The following is a 17094-nucleotide window of genomic DNA, read 5'->3' on the forward strand; positions in this document are numbered from 1 at the left end:
TCATTGTTTCTGTTATATATATTTCAAGTCCAACAAAACTATCACACACAACAAAACCATGACAGACAACTGACAGCGGCTTTTACCATAGAAGAGAAAAAAAATCATAGAAGAAATCCCAGAAACTTTAGAAATTGTGCATCAACTGTGTGTTTTGAGTTTTAAGTGTTTGAAACACTTATGATTTTCATTAAATTATCTCATTCTGTACAATGCTGTCCACTGCTAATGTATGCAGATGTATCAAGAGATGATACTGTGCTTTCCTTTTTCTATAGATGTACGCAGATCACTTATGAGCAAAGAAAATTCCACCTACAGTAACTGGAAATGCAGTGACATAGAAGCAACAGTAATTTATCAAAGAGAAGAAATTGCCTTTTATTCCTTACTGCATATTCAAGAGGAATTACAGATTTCTTTACGAATAACATTGTTCACTGAGGCTAAGTGGAAAATTGGGCCAAACAGCACTCTTCAGTGCTAGAAAAGAAAAGAAAAGAATAGAAAAGAAAAGAAAAGAAAAGAAAAGAAAAGAAAAGAAAAGAAAAGAAAAGAAAAGAAAAGAAAAGAAAAGAAAAGAAAAGAAAAGAAAAGAAAGGAAAAGAAAAGAGCACGTGAAAGTCAAGATACCAAGATACAGTACCTATAATGATGCCATACTGCAGAATAAAAAATTTTACTTTATTTTTATGTTTCACTTTCAAGAAGGCCATAAGCCAGATGCTTGTGGGACCAGTGGTTCTTATGGTGAACTGAGGGGACGTTTTTGAGTAGCTGATTATTAGAATATATTTATCCTCATCAAATTTCTCACATAACTAATTTCTCCAAAGTTAAGACTGCTATACATTCTTTGACCAAAAGCAACAACAACAACAAAAAAAGATTGTTGAAATTTCATTATTTTTAACCTACAGAATTGTTGGAAATTCTTAGAATATTGACAAGGAGCAGTGGTTGTCACATCTGTACCAGCTCAGTTAACAAAACAGGTTTTGTCTCGTTGTCATTTTTCTCACGTTTCATGCTTGTGCATTGTATTCCCCTCACACTCAGTGTGTCTTGGATTTTTGTTGCCAGATGTGCATTTAGATAGATCAAACCAGCCTGCTGTTTGTTAATATTTCATTTATAACAGGACTAGATTAGAATCTATTAGCCAAATTCACTGTATGATTTTAATCATTATTTATTTATCAGTATAGAATATGAACATATATATGTAATAAAATATATTTCTATAGGTGGTTTGCAAACAACTAATATTCATTAATGAAAAATGAATAGGAAATAGTTTTACTTCTAATTCTTGTGCTTCGGAAAGTTTATATAAAACTTCATTGCTTGAGATTACTGTAACTTTTTAAAAAAGCAATTTTATTTGTAATGGAGTTTTAGAATAGAACAGGAAATTATGTTTAGTTGTCAAATCTAATTTATACTTTGTACAAGTCATTATTTTAACAAACTGGTTTAGCTTTGTCTTAAATGATTTTGCCTCCTTTGCCTCCTTGCGTAAGTAATCTGTCAGCCATTCTAAGACCTTCATTTCTGAAAGAGATCTCTTAATTTCCTGCTTTAAATTAATAATATCTGGCTGATAGCCATTTTTTGTTGTCCTAGTATCACCCATAGGACTGCTTATTCTTTCTAGAGTTGATCTTGCTTTCTGATTCAGCATTATTTTTCTATGTTAAATCACTCAAAATCTCATCTCCTTTCAGAAAACAGGTTTTCTGTTTTCACCAGTTACCTTATTAAACTTTTTCAGTACTTTGTCCATTTATAATACATCTCTTGGCATAACAGAGAGAAGAAACTGAGTTTTGACTATATATATCAAACATTCTTTATGCTATTGCAGTAAATATATCCGCTTTTCTTGGATCTGCTTATTCTTTTCAATTTGTCATGACTGATGACAGAACAGAAGAAATTGGTGATGATAGGAAAGTGTTAATGTTGCAAGAAAAATCGAAAAAAAAAAAAAATGTAATAAGTAATTACATATGTGACAGCATCCATTTCTGAATTAATAGTGTTTTCAGACTACAAGTGCTGTAAGTTATATTTTGAATGATTAAAATAGTTAAAATATGCTGCAGGTTGCATGGGAGAGAACATTTTTATATGAGTTGAATGGCTTTTGTGTTCTTTCTCACTTTACACAGCTGTAGTTCAGGTTTTACTAGTCTTGTGTCTTTGAAGTCACCTGCAAAAACTGATAATAGTTAAAATCAGGAGGAACTGTATTTACTTTTCTAAGTTCATTCTGTTTTTCATCTTACTTAGTCTCTTACGTTGGCTAGCTCTGCAAAATCCAAAATTCCCCTCTCTCTCCTCTAGTTAATTGTATTTTTCATTTCCTGTGTCTTCTTATCCTATTCCCAGAGAAAAATAATAAATAAAATAAAATAAAATAAAATAAAATAAAATAAAATAAAATAAAATAAAATAAAATAAAATAAAAAATGAGAGTACCTTATGGTTGTTAGCATCAGACAAGTCTCACTTTTCAAATGTGTGCTGGAATATGTTGATATTATAAGATGCAAGGTAAAAACCAGTGTTCATCCCTTGTGAATTCTAAGATGCACAAACAGTAATATAAACAATATGTTGCAACATATTAATAAGGGTGTCTTTTGTGTTTTATAACAGCGTAAATGACTTGTTTAAAAACTTTGAGTTTGTACTGAAGATTTTATGGCTGTATACTGTATTAACTCCCTTTAGTTGAGCTATAGTGGAAGCTTATTTTCTTGACATTCTTATTTTCTTCTCCTGGGCATTTCTTGTTTTAATGAGCTTTCAGTGTGCTGTTCTAGCTACCAGCATGTGGTGGATAAGTCAGTCAGCATACATCGTATGGCACTGCCAATTAATTTTCTTGATTTGACACAGACACAACAGTATGCTAGATTTCAGTGACTTCTTTAAAAAATTATTTATAGAACTGCCTGGGACATAATATCAGATAACTAATGGGGAGCAAAGAAATTGTTCATTTGAAGAAAAATTCCATAACATTTATTAATTTCTGCTTTCAATTAAGAGTGTAAAATACACACACTATAAAATTATCTTTTAGCATTCTTAATGTCAAAACTATTTGATTTTGTTGCTATTATATGTATTAAAAAGCATATTTCAACACTTTATTTCTTAAGCATGATTGTGTGAATATTCTGAACAATTCCAATTATCTGGTAATTTAAAATGAAATTATGATCGGAAATACAAATATTGTTTTCAAGGCAAGAATTTTTAACTGATTTGTATATAAGAGATGGTGCAGAGCAGCACTGAAAATAATGACCTACCTAATTGGTCACCAATTAAAAGAATGAAAATAACACAATTTCTTTTCATTTCTTAAATGCTTGTTTATATATATTTTATATATATTAAAAAAGACACTTTATTCTTTTTCTGTCTGTTATTTTTTACCTTTCAAAGTATATAATCAGTTTCTAATACAGTTGCACAAAGCAGAATACTGTCATCATCAGGTAGATGCTTTCAAGACTAAATGAAAGTTACTGAATATTTGCAACTAATTTGTTAAAATTGGTATTATGGAGATTTTGCATAAGCTGTATTTAGAGCATGTGGTTTGTAGATACATATTCCTATGATCCGTGTATGTATCTAATAGTGTGTTCTATCACTGTGAGTGGTAGCAATGCATCCTCTCAAGCTCTGATTTTTTTGCACAGACATATGGAATAAAGAGTTCCCCGGTTCTCAGATGTTTTTATTCTTCTTCTCATTTAACTGGATTCTGATGATCTGTGTAGTTGTTTGGTTGTTGTTTTTTAATGACTCTTTGAGATGATCAGTTTCCTATGGTGTTCTATGGAAAGCCTAAGCATTCGGGTTCGATTCCACCGAGAGGACTAGTTACCTAGGAGACAGTATTCATTTTGAAGCCACTGTAATCTTTCCTTTGCTCTTGCCTATTGCTCATGTGAGCTTTCTTGCTCTTGCAAGAGAGATATAGAATTCACCTAAATTTGAGGTATTGTAGCTTAAGTTGCTGTCAAAACAGTTTAGGTCAACAAGGTCCCACTTGTTTGTCTTTCTAAAAAGCTCACCTACTTTTGTTGAAAATGCTCTAAAATGTTCTATTTTTATTATTATTATTATTATTAGTAGTAGTAGTAGTAGTAGTAGTAGTAGTATTTTTATAGTCATTGTAACCTTTTAACTTGGAAATTTGTTTTTTCTTTGACAGCAACAATAGTGTTAAATGAACTCAACTGGACTGCAGCACTGGATGATGTATTCAAGCGCAACAGAGAAGAAGACCCCACTTTATTATGGCAGGTTTTTGGTAGTGCTACTGGCCTCGCTAGGTATTACCCAGGTAACTGAAGTCTCCTTGAGTAATGTCCTATCCTACATACTGCCTTAAAAAATCTGAATTATTTAGAAGAAATATAACACAACTAAAGATGGCTTTCTTATGTAGGTGGGTTTTCTGTTAAGCAGAAATAACTTAAAAGGCTTCGAAGTTATTCTGGCAGAAAGTTAGAATGAAGAGAAGGATACTGGAGATTAAATAACTCAGTAATTGTATTGTTCAGAATAAGAGGAACAAAAGATTATGGCCTCCGAAAAACAAAACAGTTAAATCTTGATTTTGTACTGCTTTCTGTGTAGCATGTAAAAAATTGGTTGAATATTTGTTAGAGATATTTTGTATCTGTCTAGTCTTCAAAATAGTGACTGACTAGACAGGTAATCTTTATGATTAAAATCAGTGAAAACACAATTGCACTCTGCTTATGTCATGCACAATTCATGATCACAAACAGTTATATTTTTACAATCAGAGCTGTTATATTTTTACTATCGGAGCTAAGGTCAGCAGAGACAACTTGATTATTTCAAATAGTATCTGTTCTACCTGTCAAATAATCATGTCAGTGAAACACATACATTAATTTAAGGAGGTGTTTATTTTACTGAAATTTTATTACCTGTAGTGTTAATTTGATACTTGATGCACACTACTTGGTAAACTTAGTTTTATTGCAGTGCAAACTGTCTATGTTACTTCTGTTCTTGTTAGATGCTGTTATCAACAACAAAATAATGTGCTCAGTCTATGAGATAATTGTCTCTAATATCTCATCTCTTTTACTTACTACTGGTTAAGGAATATCTTTGAGATACTTTTTCTTGTGATTTTCCAGGATTGTTCTGTTTATGAAAATGAGTTTGTGCTAAAGATGTGACTACAATTAACACAAATGCTGACACTGATAGAGGAATTGCCTTAGGCTAGTTTGCAGAAAGAAATATAGCATTTGAATACTGTTTGTTTTGTCTTGCTTGATAATGACAAAATAAATACAGGGAGATACTGCAGAAAACATAATATTGAAAATTTTAATTTCATGTTTCTTGATTTCCAAAGGTTCCATCTTACAGCTTTTCATATCTGTTAGTACTGGGTTTGGGGTCACTGTTATTACCACTTACCATACAGGGATGTTTTCCAAGTGCTGAAAAGGAAATATTTCTAAAATGCATATCTGTGACAATCTCTGTGAAAATAACATTCAAGTGTAAGATTTTCACATATATTGAAAAATATATTATTGTACTTAACAACCCTGCATACTTTGGATGTTTACCAACATAATAGAGCTTCATAATCTTTACATGTTTGTCCTTTTAGCATGTTAGTAAGATGTGAAATGTTTGTTTTCCCCATTTGGCATGTAGATTAGGTATATCTGAACACAAATTTATATTTACTGTTCACTTACTGCTTTGTCTAGAGCCACATGCCTAAGTTTTTATTACCTTCCTAGACATGTCAGAAGATAACTTTATAAATCTTTGAGTAATTTCCTGTTCTCTAGTACACCCCAAAAGTATTCTGGAGCAATTTGACAGTCCTCAATTTGGATGTGTTCTTATGTGCAACTTCTTCCCTCTTCCTTCCATTTATAGTTCAAATGTTAAGCTTCTTGGGTTTTTTTTTAGATTTTTAATTATAAACAGTTATTCACATCTCTCTGATTCTGTAAACTGTTTTTCTCAGTTTGCAGAGACTTATATGACACATACAAATATTCTAAAAATGAAATCAGGTTTCATATACAAGAAGAGTATTATATGCCTTTCACATTAGATATTTGACTCACCCTCTGAGTGAAAAATGTCCTCCTAATATGTAACCAAAACCTCCCCTGTCTCAGTTTAAAATCTTTTCCCCTTCTCCTGTCACTATCCACCTTCATAAACAGCCATTCTCCCTCCTGTTTATAAGCTCCCTTCAAGAGCGGGATGGCCACAATGAGGTCTCCCTGGATGAAGCCTTCTCTTCTGCAAACTAATCAAGGCCAGTTCCACCAACCTTTTTTCATAGGAGAGGTTCTCCAGCCCTCTGATCATCTTAGTGGCCTTCCTTGGGACCCATTCAAAGAGCTCTTTATTTTTCTTGCACTGGGGGCCCCAAGCCTAGACACAATACTGTGGATGGGGCCTCACAAGAGCTGAGTCGCAGGGGACAACCACCTCCCTTTCCCTGCTGACCACACCTCTTTTAATGTAGCCCAGGATATAGTCAGTCTTCTGGGCTGCACATTGCTGGCTCACGTCCAGCTTCTTGTCCACCAGGAACCAGAAAATGCACAATCCAGACAAACCAGATTTAGGATGACGTATGTGTAGATGGGTAGATACTAATATAGAAGAAAGCTAAGTATTAGAAATACACATACAAATTAAGACACATTTTGACGTTTGCAATGGTAGCAGAACTGTTGCAATAAAGGGGAACTGTACAGAAATTTCCTATCTTTACCTTACAAGATGGCCACTTAAAAATATTGGAGACTGCATTGAGATTTACACCTGTTTTTATACATCGGTAGTTTGCTTCCTCCATTTTATTAAGTGTTCTTTTCTATAATATACTCAGTTCTACTTACATTCTCAAACATCAAAACAGAAAATGAAGAAAAGAGCCAAAGATTCAGGATGCCTCTGTAGGCATTTTACCTTTCAGTTAGGCCTTTAGTCAACTTGATGCAATTTCCTTGTACTGAGATTTTTCTTCTTCAGATTATTTTACAAGCTGTGTTTTCCATAAAATAAATGTATAGATTATTCTTGGTCAAGCAAAGCAGGATGTAATATACACCTTATTCTTCTTATTATTAATTTGTTATTGCTTTTGATGCTGTGGCAGGAGCTCATTAAAAAAATAAAATAAAATAAAATAAAATAAAATAAAATAAAATAAAATAAAATAAAATAAAATAAAATAAAATAAAATAAAATAAATCTTGAATTGATGCCTTATGGGCTTGCACACGTAGATCTTCATTGACTTCATGTAGACAAAAAGGTACTTTGAGATAGATCAGACTGCAAATTTAATTTGTAATTAAACACTGAGTTGTGGACGAACCTGTTACACACAAAAAAAAATTAATTAAGTAGCTTAATATGATTTGACATATATAGTTATTTAAATTTTGTGAGGCATCTATCCGGCAAATTTCATTACTAGGTTTTAGAAATAGCTATCTGAAAGAACAATTTACTGTCAAGTTTTTGGAAACTACTTGAAAATGTAGGTGCAAACTAACCACTCCCTCTTTTAATCTTGAAATCCTTCTTAATTATAGAACTAATGGGGATTACAATTGTTAATCAATGTTTCATTAAAATACTGCAATGGGAAGCACATCATTTTTACTACAGTAATTACTAATTAAAGAAATTTTAAAAAACAATGCTACCAATCAATGCCTTGCATCTCTCTATTTTGGAAAACAGAGATCTTTAGTACAGGATGTATTTAGTTTTGAACTGTAGACAGCACACATTCATTTATAACTAAATATGATACAAGAAGCTTTCTAGTTATAATAAAACATTTAAGAACATGTGACTGCAAAGCTTTACAGAAATTAAAGATAAATAAATCTCAAATGACTGCTTAGTGATGAAATACTGGTCAGCAATGCCAATTCAGCTCTCTTAGGGAGGTATAGTAGATAGCATTTGCCACAGTGTAAAGCATCAGAGGGTAGCACTGAAATGAATAGTCATAGAATACAATTGGTGGGATTTATTTAACAATGACACAATCATGTCAGTATGTGAATACATTCATCATCTTTTAAGAATCGTTGTACCTAGACTCACTGTGGCAATCTTTGATGTTCAGTAAGGTGAAGATGGCCATGTGCCACACTGGTCTAGATCAGAACAGCTGAGGCAACTGGTAGCAAAACATAACTGGAAAACTATCCTGTTCCCAAAGGTTCCAGGTCTTTCCTCTTCCATTTCCAGGTTTAAAAGAGAACTTTAAATTAAAAATTAATCCCAAAAGCAGTACATCTGGCAGTGTTGTCACTCCTGAAATGCTCCGTGATTTCTCTGTTTTCTAGATATACATTTTTTAATCTCTTCATTTCACCTTAACCATGTTAGAGAAGGAAGGAGGAATAGAGAAGGAAATAAATGAATGGAAGAAGATTTTCCTTTTGCTTGTGCCCAGGTTTATATAGCTACAGGAAAGCCAGTAAAAAGAGCAACAGTATCAGCTTATCAGGTGAATGTTAGGAGCATTGTAATTCTGAAGAAAAATTATATCACAAACTTTTTGCCATAGTTCCAGGTGAACTAGACGTAAAACAGGATACGGAGATGCTGATAGTCCTGTTGTTTATGGAGATAAGAATCTATTTACCTTTAAAATTCACACCCTTACATAAATTAATTGATATATGAGGTTGCAATTTTGGTACTGAATTTCTGCATACTCATAATTTAAGCATATCTGAACATATGTTGGTCACACATACATCTGTATCTTAAGCTCGTCTGCTCCAACAGCTTTAAAGATATGTCTGTGCTGGTAAACAGAATAAGTCAGAGTTTTAAGAGTCGTCTTTATGTCAGTCTTATGGAGTGACTGATGGAGTATGCTGGCAGTCTTTCCCAGTGGGTGGTACACCATCATTTTATCTCTTCTATCCTATTTGGGGACTTCGTGTCTTCAAACACATCTTGATTCTCTTATGCTGTACTGTATACTAATTTTCATTTCCCAAACATCCTCTGTCAGGAAACAACACGATCTTCAACTTGCTTCGAAACTTTTTAAATTGCAACTCCACAAGTTGATTTGCAAAGTGAAAATGAGAAGATTTCTCAGGTCTGTTCTATTGATCAGCACAGACACAATAGTTTGTTCTCTATTAACTACATGCCAAAATGTCTTTATTTTTAATCTGTACTCATCTATTTTTCTCAGGCTTGTGTACCTGAACTTGTCTTAATTCCATTTAGTAATACCTAGCTTTTCCATAGCATTTTCTTTTAATCTCAATGCATGGCCTGAAAGTAATATCAATGTCCTCATTTTTTTAGATCATAGATTAGCCTTTTTTTTTTTTTTTTTTTTTTTTTTTTTTTTTCCCCTCCTGTATTATTTGATGTATCCAATTAATTTCAGAAAGAAAAAAAAAAGTATTTTTACTTGGCTCATGATGATCTTTTATTTATTTATTTTGATCTTCCTATAAAGCTAGAGCTTACTAGATTTTAAATAGAGAAATTTCACAGATAAAGAAAGAGAATGCTGCAGTTTTTTTATTAAAAAATAATTAAAAAGTATTAAAATAATTTTAATTTAAAAATGTATATTTTAAAATAAAAAATAAAATAAGACAAATCTCCTTCTTTTAAGGGCTTAAAATTCTTTCATTAAATATATGGATTAAAAAAAAGCTGCCATTAATTCTATACCTTAATTAAAAATAAATAAATAAATAAATCTTAAATGTATTTCCAGATGTTAGCAAAGCAAGTCCCACTCAGCTGATGGAACATTCCTTGTTTAGTCAAAATAATAATGGAATAGCTTTAAAATCAATTTCTAATAAAGTGAAGCGATATCTCTCCAAATGAAGGACTTGCTGTGCACAGCTACTCTTGTGTTAACCATTAATGGTGAACAAGTGTTGCTGCTATGGTATTGAACTCTCTCAAGAAAGTCATTACTGAAGCAGGTACTATGGGACTAGAAAACCTAAAAAATCTATACAAAATGAATTTTAAAAGCCTTGAAAAACTATGAACTTTTTTTTTTTTTTTAATGGATCCATATTTTGTAGCTGACAGATCCTGTTGTTAACAGGATCTGTTTGAGTTTAAAAAGTAAAGAAAACCACAAAACTTCCACATTAATGTAGCTTGCAAATAATCGGTTATCACAATTACTGTGGAAGTTGAATAGTTCTCTGATTTTTCGGAGGAGAGGACATGGGCTGACACAGTTTTGTTCTAACCGTAACCGTGATGTGGAAAATCTTAAAATATACTTGCTGAATGTTGTGGTTGTGAAAGTACACCCACCTCGTTGCAGGCTAGTATATTATTTCTGTGGAGGTAATTGACATTGAATCCAGCAGCCTTCATGCTGCAGATCATACCATGATTTTTATAGAACATATTGAAATGTCCAAAGTTTTCAATCTTAAGGGGGGAAAAATGCTATCTTGTCACTCCTATGCATCTCCCCAAGCTATCTTGTCGCTCCTATGCATCTCCCCAAGCTTTCCAGTTTTTTTTGGACAGTGATTAATCCAGATGAAACAAATAAGTTTATGGAAGATAAAATTTAGTCTAAACACAGAGGTAGCTGCTTGTGAACTGAGATGACACAAAGATTTTTGAGGGTCTAATTTTAAGTTGCAGATGAAAATTCACTGTTGAACTGTTTCAGGCTCAAACATGTCTGGAATGTGATAATTGGCATTTGTTACCTGCCTTACTATTAATTCTTAGCCTCTTTCCCCAATATGTTACAGAGATGTAAAGCCGTTAATAATTCATTTGTGCCTCTTTGCTTCTTGCATGTGTATACCTAACCAGCAGAGCAAGGCAGATGTAACTGAGGTTTCATTGAGCAGGACTCTCTTGAGAGCCTCCCCTCTGATGCTTACCTTTGCCTCTTTGTTTTCTCAGCACATACTAAAATCATCAAATGGGTTATAAATGGACAGATGCAGTCAAGATCTCCCTTGAGCAGTGCTTTCATTTAGGCTTCACCCTGGGACAACTTCTGTGCTGCATGAATTGCTTTTTTATGTAATCAGCTAAACTGAGGCTTTCCACTGCAACTGTGCAAGTAACAGAATAGCATGCCTAACTGGAGCTTGAAATACAGACATTTCTACAACTTCCATAATGCAATCAGCAGAAATGGGGAGGATATCAAATCCAATGAATAATTTATAAAATATCAAATTAACCATATGCCAAGCAAGAAAATCTTTAAAAGAGAACATGAATAAAGCCTAATTTATGCAACAGAGATCTGTGTAGTGTTGACATAGTTCAAGTTCAATACTATCCAACAAAGAAAAACACTGAAGCTGATCTCTTCAAGATGTTCCGTGAGCCAGATTGCAAGGCATCGAAATTCATGTTATAAACAACAGACTATATAAATAAAATTGTAAATCTCAAAATCATTGATTTTAGTTTCATTAGATAAATCTCTAGTAATTTTATTTTTTTTGCTTTCAGAAGACTTCGGTAAGACGCAAGGCATATTCCCTGAATAGTTTCGTAGAATATTATTTATATAGATGAAGCCAATGATGGATCTCTTTTTCCAGTGGTCAACATTCTTTCTAATTACTCTTTATAACATTATAATATCATGATTAGTTATTCTTTTGATAGAAAGCCTTTATCATCTCCAAAAATTAATAAAGTATGAAATCTCTAAGGAAGAGAAAGGAAGGAAGTGAGGAAAAGAATCTCATACAGACTCTTAGGTGCATTTGGAAATAAAAGTGGGGAAAAAAAGAAAAAAAAGAAAAAAAAAAAAAAGATTATGGAGTACATCCCATTCAGGCAGTTGGTACTGGCTTATGTGTCATATGCTTACGTGTTGTTTTGCCATCGCTTTTTAGTAGATTTCAAATTTTGTGGGAAAAATTACCTGGATTATTTCTCATATTGTCTTCTGTTACGTAAAAAATGTAATCAAATTTTAGTTTAAAGTTTAGAAAAAATTATAGTAGTTCAAAATAGTATGTGAAGTTACACTGCCATCTCCTTGAATGCTCTGATATCGGATAAAATATAGCTAAATGTTCATTTAATGTCTATGGCTTTTAGTCAATAATTTATTAGCTATGGAGTCTTTGATCCTGGTGCCTTTAAATATCTACGTTGGTATCTACTGCTAAAGCAAAATGTGCTGATGTTAGAAGCACTCTCCTAGAGCTCCCATATTCAAATTCTCATTGAATCATATCTTGTGTACATTGCAGAATAAAGTAAGGACTAGAACTTACCTTTCTCAAGGGAAAATAAATAAATAAATAAATAAATAAATAAATGCATAATAGCTTTTTAAAACAAATAGTTTAACTTAGTGGAGATTGCTAAGGGTTTCACAAGCAGTGTAGATCACATTTTATCTTATGTTTTAAAATAAATCCAGATGGATACATTCATACAATCACCTATTCAAAAAGACTCTTCTAGATATGGATTGATTAAGGACAGATTTGGTAGGACACAGACTTTTATTGAATGTTTGTTGAAAGCTTAAAGGTTTGGCAAAGATAGAACTATGTAAATCTGTATCTTGATTTACTTTTCTTACTTTATAATGATAAATCAGTGAATTCAATTCAAATTTTTCAAATCCTGGGAAGTTTATTTCATAGCCAGATTTTCAGATGGAATTTCTACAGCTGAGTTAGTCTGGATGGACACAAAATGTTTGAACATGTTCCAAGCAAGTCTGCAGACTTGTGAGATACGGGTGAATCGAACCTTTGTTTACCTAATTAATGATATGATGATATGTAAATTACTAAAAAAAAATGAAATTTATTAGACTCAACAATTTTTTTCTCTCATATCTGGAACTTTCAAACCTTTCTCCCTCAGGATCACAAAGGACCTGCCATTTTAGCATGAGTTCATACGCAGTATTTCTGTAGCACAAGATTTTTCAGCACTCAGAGTACATTATGTCTGTGGCTGTTATGTTGTTAAATGTCTTGTGGATTATGCTCTGTTTAAATGTGCTGGTAACTGATGCAACAATTCAAACTGTGGTCACTTAAGAAAGGATTCGTTTAGTAAAATAAATTTTAAAAAGACTGCATCTAGTCTAAGCTGCTATCTTCTTTTATGTTCATGGATAGAGATATCATAATTCTTCCCATTTGTCTTGGATGGCTGCTTTGTTTCAGAAAACATCCTGAAACTGCCTATAGGTTTATTTATTTCTTAGACAGAATTATGATTAACATCAGAAAATAGATTTCTCAGTGCTGTTGACATACAGTGAGAGAGAATATTGCAGAACATTATCTCATTTCACGTAACTTTTCACATTTTAGTGTTCATTAAGCTGTCAAATGGTTTTGAAAGGCTCATTTTCTTTTTCCATAAGAAGAAGATGCCTACCCTTGCTGAAAATCATGGTAAAGCTTAGATTAAATGCTTACCAAAAGTTATTAATTTTAGCATTTTTTTTTTTCTTACAGGCACACAGATGTTTCCATCTTTTTTTTTTTTTTTTTTTTTTTTAAATTTATTTATTTATTTTTTTAATTTCCAGAAGAGATGACACTTTCTTTTCAGGTTTCTAAATTGCTTCTTTATGTGGAACTTTCTTGAGTTATGGGTAATTTTAATTTTTTAGACACCATGACTTTAGATGAGCACAATCCTATTATACAACACTAATTGACCAATAAATGTTTTTTAAAACAAGTCCTTTATTGACCAGAAATATCTTTTCTTTTATATTCTAAAATGATTCAGTTGATAATCTGGCCCCTTTTAACTCAGCGGTTAAATTTAGTCCATAACTATATCCCAAAATAAGTTGACCTTTCAAAATGTTCTCTCTATATATTTTACTACAGTTTATTATGTGTTGCAATTTATAGCAGCTTGTAGTTCAAAAAGCTATTACAGAAATGAAGATATTTTTTTATCAGTTCCAAATGTGGATACTCATATTTATAGTACAAAGTCGGTGATGTTAATTAATTATTTTTTTTAAGTATTTGAACGTAAGATAAAGCTTTAATTTAATTCTACATTATGACATGTATTTGTTTTGTTTTGTTTTCCTATTTAGCTTCTCCATGGGTAGATAATAGTCGAACTCCAAACAAAATAGATCTATATGATGTTCGCAGAAGACCATGGTAAGCTTCCCTTAAAAAGTGATGTAGATGCATCTCTCTTTCTGGATATGACATTGGAATATTTTGTTCTGACTATGGTCTTTACTTTTAGATACTGCTATTTTCTTTAAATAAACTCAGTTAATTATTCTGAAACAAAAATAATGTTCAGATTATATTACTTGTGTCATCCTACGTAGTATATCATACTGTTTCATTGCATGGGCTTTTTCATAGGTGGATAACTGTCAAATAGGTCTCTATATAAAATGAGGAATTTGTGTGAATCCTGTAAGCTTTTTGAGGCATAGTGATACTTGGATTAGTACCAATTGAATGTGCTCTTTTAATCAATGAAGTATATTTCCTGAAGCTGTGCTGATGCAATAATTCATGTGTCATCAAGACCTTTGGGTGTGAAATATAATTCGTGGTTTGTTGTTGTTGTTGGTTTTTTTTTCATTATAAATATGTGGAAGCATTGAATTTTGGTCATTATATCCTACTTCCAGGCTCTCCTGTTGTAGTTTGAATTTTGGTTTATTTAATAGGAGACACAGAAAGAGAGAAAATGGTGACACATATTTTTTCTAAAAGTTGCAATAAGAGGACATTTTTTGATTTGATAGGATTACTTTAGATATCTCAGAGTGTCTTCCGTCACACCCAAAAAATCTGTTTTCATTCATATCCTTTGTTTATTTCAGGTATATCCAAGGAGCTGCATCTCCCAAAGACATGCTTATTTTAGTTGACGCGTAAGTTTTTAATATCTGGATGTTGACTTTAGAGAGATTAAAGTACTTAAATCTATTGAAGAAATCCCTGCACACTGAAAGAAAGGAAGAGATAATTAGAAGTCCTTGTATGCAAGGATCAAAAATCAGTTGTGAGCAAACAAATATAGGAAAATATATTTCCAAAAGACCAAAACAAACCTGAAAATTATTTGAACTATGTACAAGGAAGTGTTTTTAAATCACTTTGATATTATTGTACTTTCATCTTCTTAATAATTACTAAAGTAATCAGTAGAAAATTTCTCACATGCGTGCCAAGATTTGATGTAAAACACAAAAGCAGAAGCAAATTACTGGAAGCATGAAAGTGGATTTAATCATTTCATGAGCCTGAAGGGTGAGAATTATGCAGAGTTCACATTTTATCGTACTTATTTGAAGCTCAGTTCCTATAAATCATTAATCCCTGAGCAATTGAAATGATTTGCATAGATAGACTTCCCCTTAAAATAAATGTGAAATAAAACAAAAAGGAGTTTTTTTGGAAAATTTTACATTTCTGATTTCTTTTTTGTTCTTATTGAGAAGTTAAGTTAGGTTATTTTATAAGGGTAAAAAAGAATAATGAATCACGAAATATAAAAAAAACAAAACTTCAAACTTCACTTTACTTGTAATTTCAAGTAAAGAAATACGTTTGATATTTATACTCAGTTATTTAGTAGATGCAGTGTAGAAAGTTAGGGACAAAACATTAAAAAAAAACAAACACTCTCTCTTTACCTTGATAAGGCTTCTCTTTGGCTAATGCCAAGGGACTGAAGGAAGCACTGAACTTGATATATCAGACCAATCACTGTTTGCTGACCAAAAATGCTTTGTAAGAAAATTTGCATTTCTTGTCTTTAAATGTGGTGTTTATATATCTAGAGTAAGGTTTATTAGCATTTGTAATTTCTACATCTAGAAACTTACACTTATTTCTTGAATCTTACAAGCTGCAGTTTGAGAGTCTAAAAACCTAAATCTGTAAATTTTTTGGTGGGAATATAAAATGTTTATATAATGCATTGGTTCAGAGAAAAAAAAAAATCTCTCTCATAAAATCGGAAAAAAAAAAAAAAAAAAAAAAAGAAAAAAAAAGAAAAAAAAAGAAAAAAGATAATTAATTATGACCCAACCAGAGCCACAAAATTTTGGCTTTGAATGCCTCCATTTCTTAATTTTGAAAATGTTGTAACACTAATGGTTTGTTGGAGAACTATTGAAAACTCAAGTGTAAAGTTTACTGAGAGTGCTGGTTGGTGCTCCATATTTTCCTTTTAAAAATAAAATGTTTAAAAATCATCTTCTCTGTTATCCTATGGATTTCTTTTAGGAGCGGGAGTGTCAGTGGATTGACGCTGAAGCTGATCCGCACATCGGTCATTGAAATGTTAGAGACCTTGTCTGATGATGACTTTGTGAATGTAGTTTCAGTGAGTATCTGTTCTCTCAACAAAACCGGAATTGTCATCAAAGCCACAAGGAAACTATTTTCAATGCAAGATTTGAGATGCTTGTGTATTAAGCTGCTAGGAGGCTTAAAAATATATATATATTTTAGCGCAATTGTATATTTTCTTGAAATAACAGGATTCATAGTAGCCATAGATTCATTGGAATACTTTGGTTTAAATAGACATTTAGTATTAAACTTTTGTTTAAATAGACATCTATAAAGGCCAATTAACTACAATGAACAAGGAATCAGTTAAAGCAAAATTCATTCATTCCACCTTTGCATAGCCAAATTCTACTTTTCAATACAGAGATCTGTCTAACGTATCTTCTGTTTGTTTGGTACATGCATATCCTCTTGGAATAGTTCCCTGAGCCCCTCATTCCATTTTTTGGTACCGGAGTCTGGTTTTTAAAGACAGAGTGGTACCAAGGAAGTAAGGGAGAATTCTTTCTTCCAAACTTCAGACAGTTGAGGTACTCACGTTAATTGATGTGTCACAAGAGAAGAGGTACAGTTGTACCTCCAACTGGGCCAAGGGATATTCCTAAGAAGTTCTAAAATTTGCAATTACGTGGTTCAAAAGCAATTTTTTTCCACCATAATTAGCAATATAATAGAGGAGGGAATGCACACAGGGACT

The 17094-nt window shown here is 32.2% G+C and overlaps 1 protein-coding gene across 12 annotated transcripts in view; it reads left to right on the forward strand.

The window, feature by feature from the left end:
- The window catches only part of CACNA2D1 (calcium voltage-gated channel auxiliary subunit alpha2delta 1), a 326739-nt gene that overhangs the window by 224727 nt on the left and 84918 nt on the right, over positions 1-17094 (forward strand). For all 12 annotated transcript variants that reach the window (XM_015878850.3, XM_032442202.2, XM_015879288.3 and 9 more), the window contains exons 7-10: positions 4241-4372; positions 14162-14231; positions 14918-14968; positions 16329-16428. In XM_015878850.3, the coding sequence (XP_015734336.1) occupies positions 4241-4372; positions 14162-14231; positions 14918-14968; positions 16329-16428 (353 nt within the window). The remainder of the gene's footprint in view (positions 1-4240; positions 4373-14161; positions 14232-14917; positions 14969-16328; positions 16429-17094) is intronic.

This window comes from Coturnix japonica, chromosome 1 (assembly GCF_054131305.1).
Source record: "Coturnix japonica strain WE chromosome 1, WE-NBRP24, whole genome shotgun sequence".
NCBI classification, from domain to species: domain Eukaryota; kingdom Metazoa; phylum Chordata; class Aves; order Galliformes; family Phasianidae; genus Coturnix; species Coturnix japonica.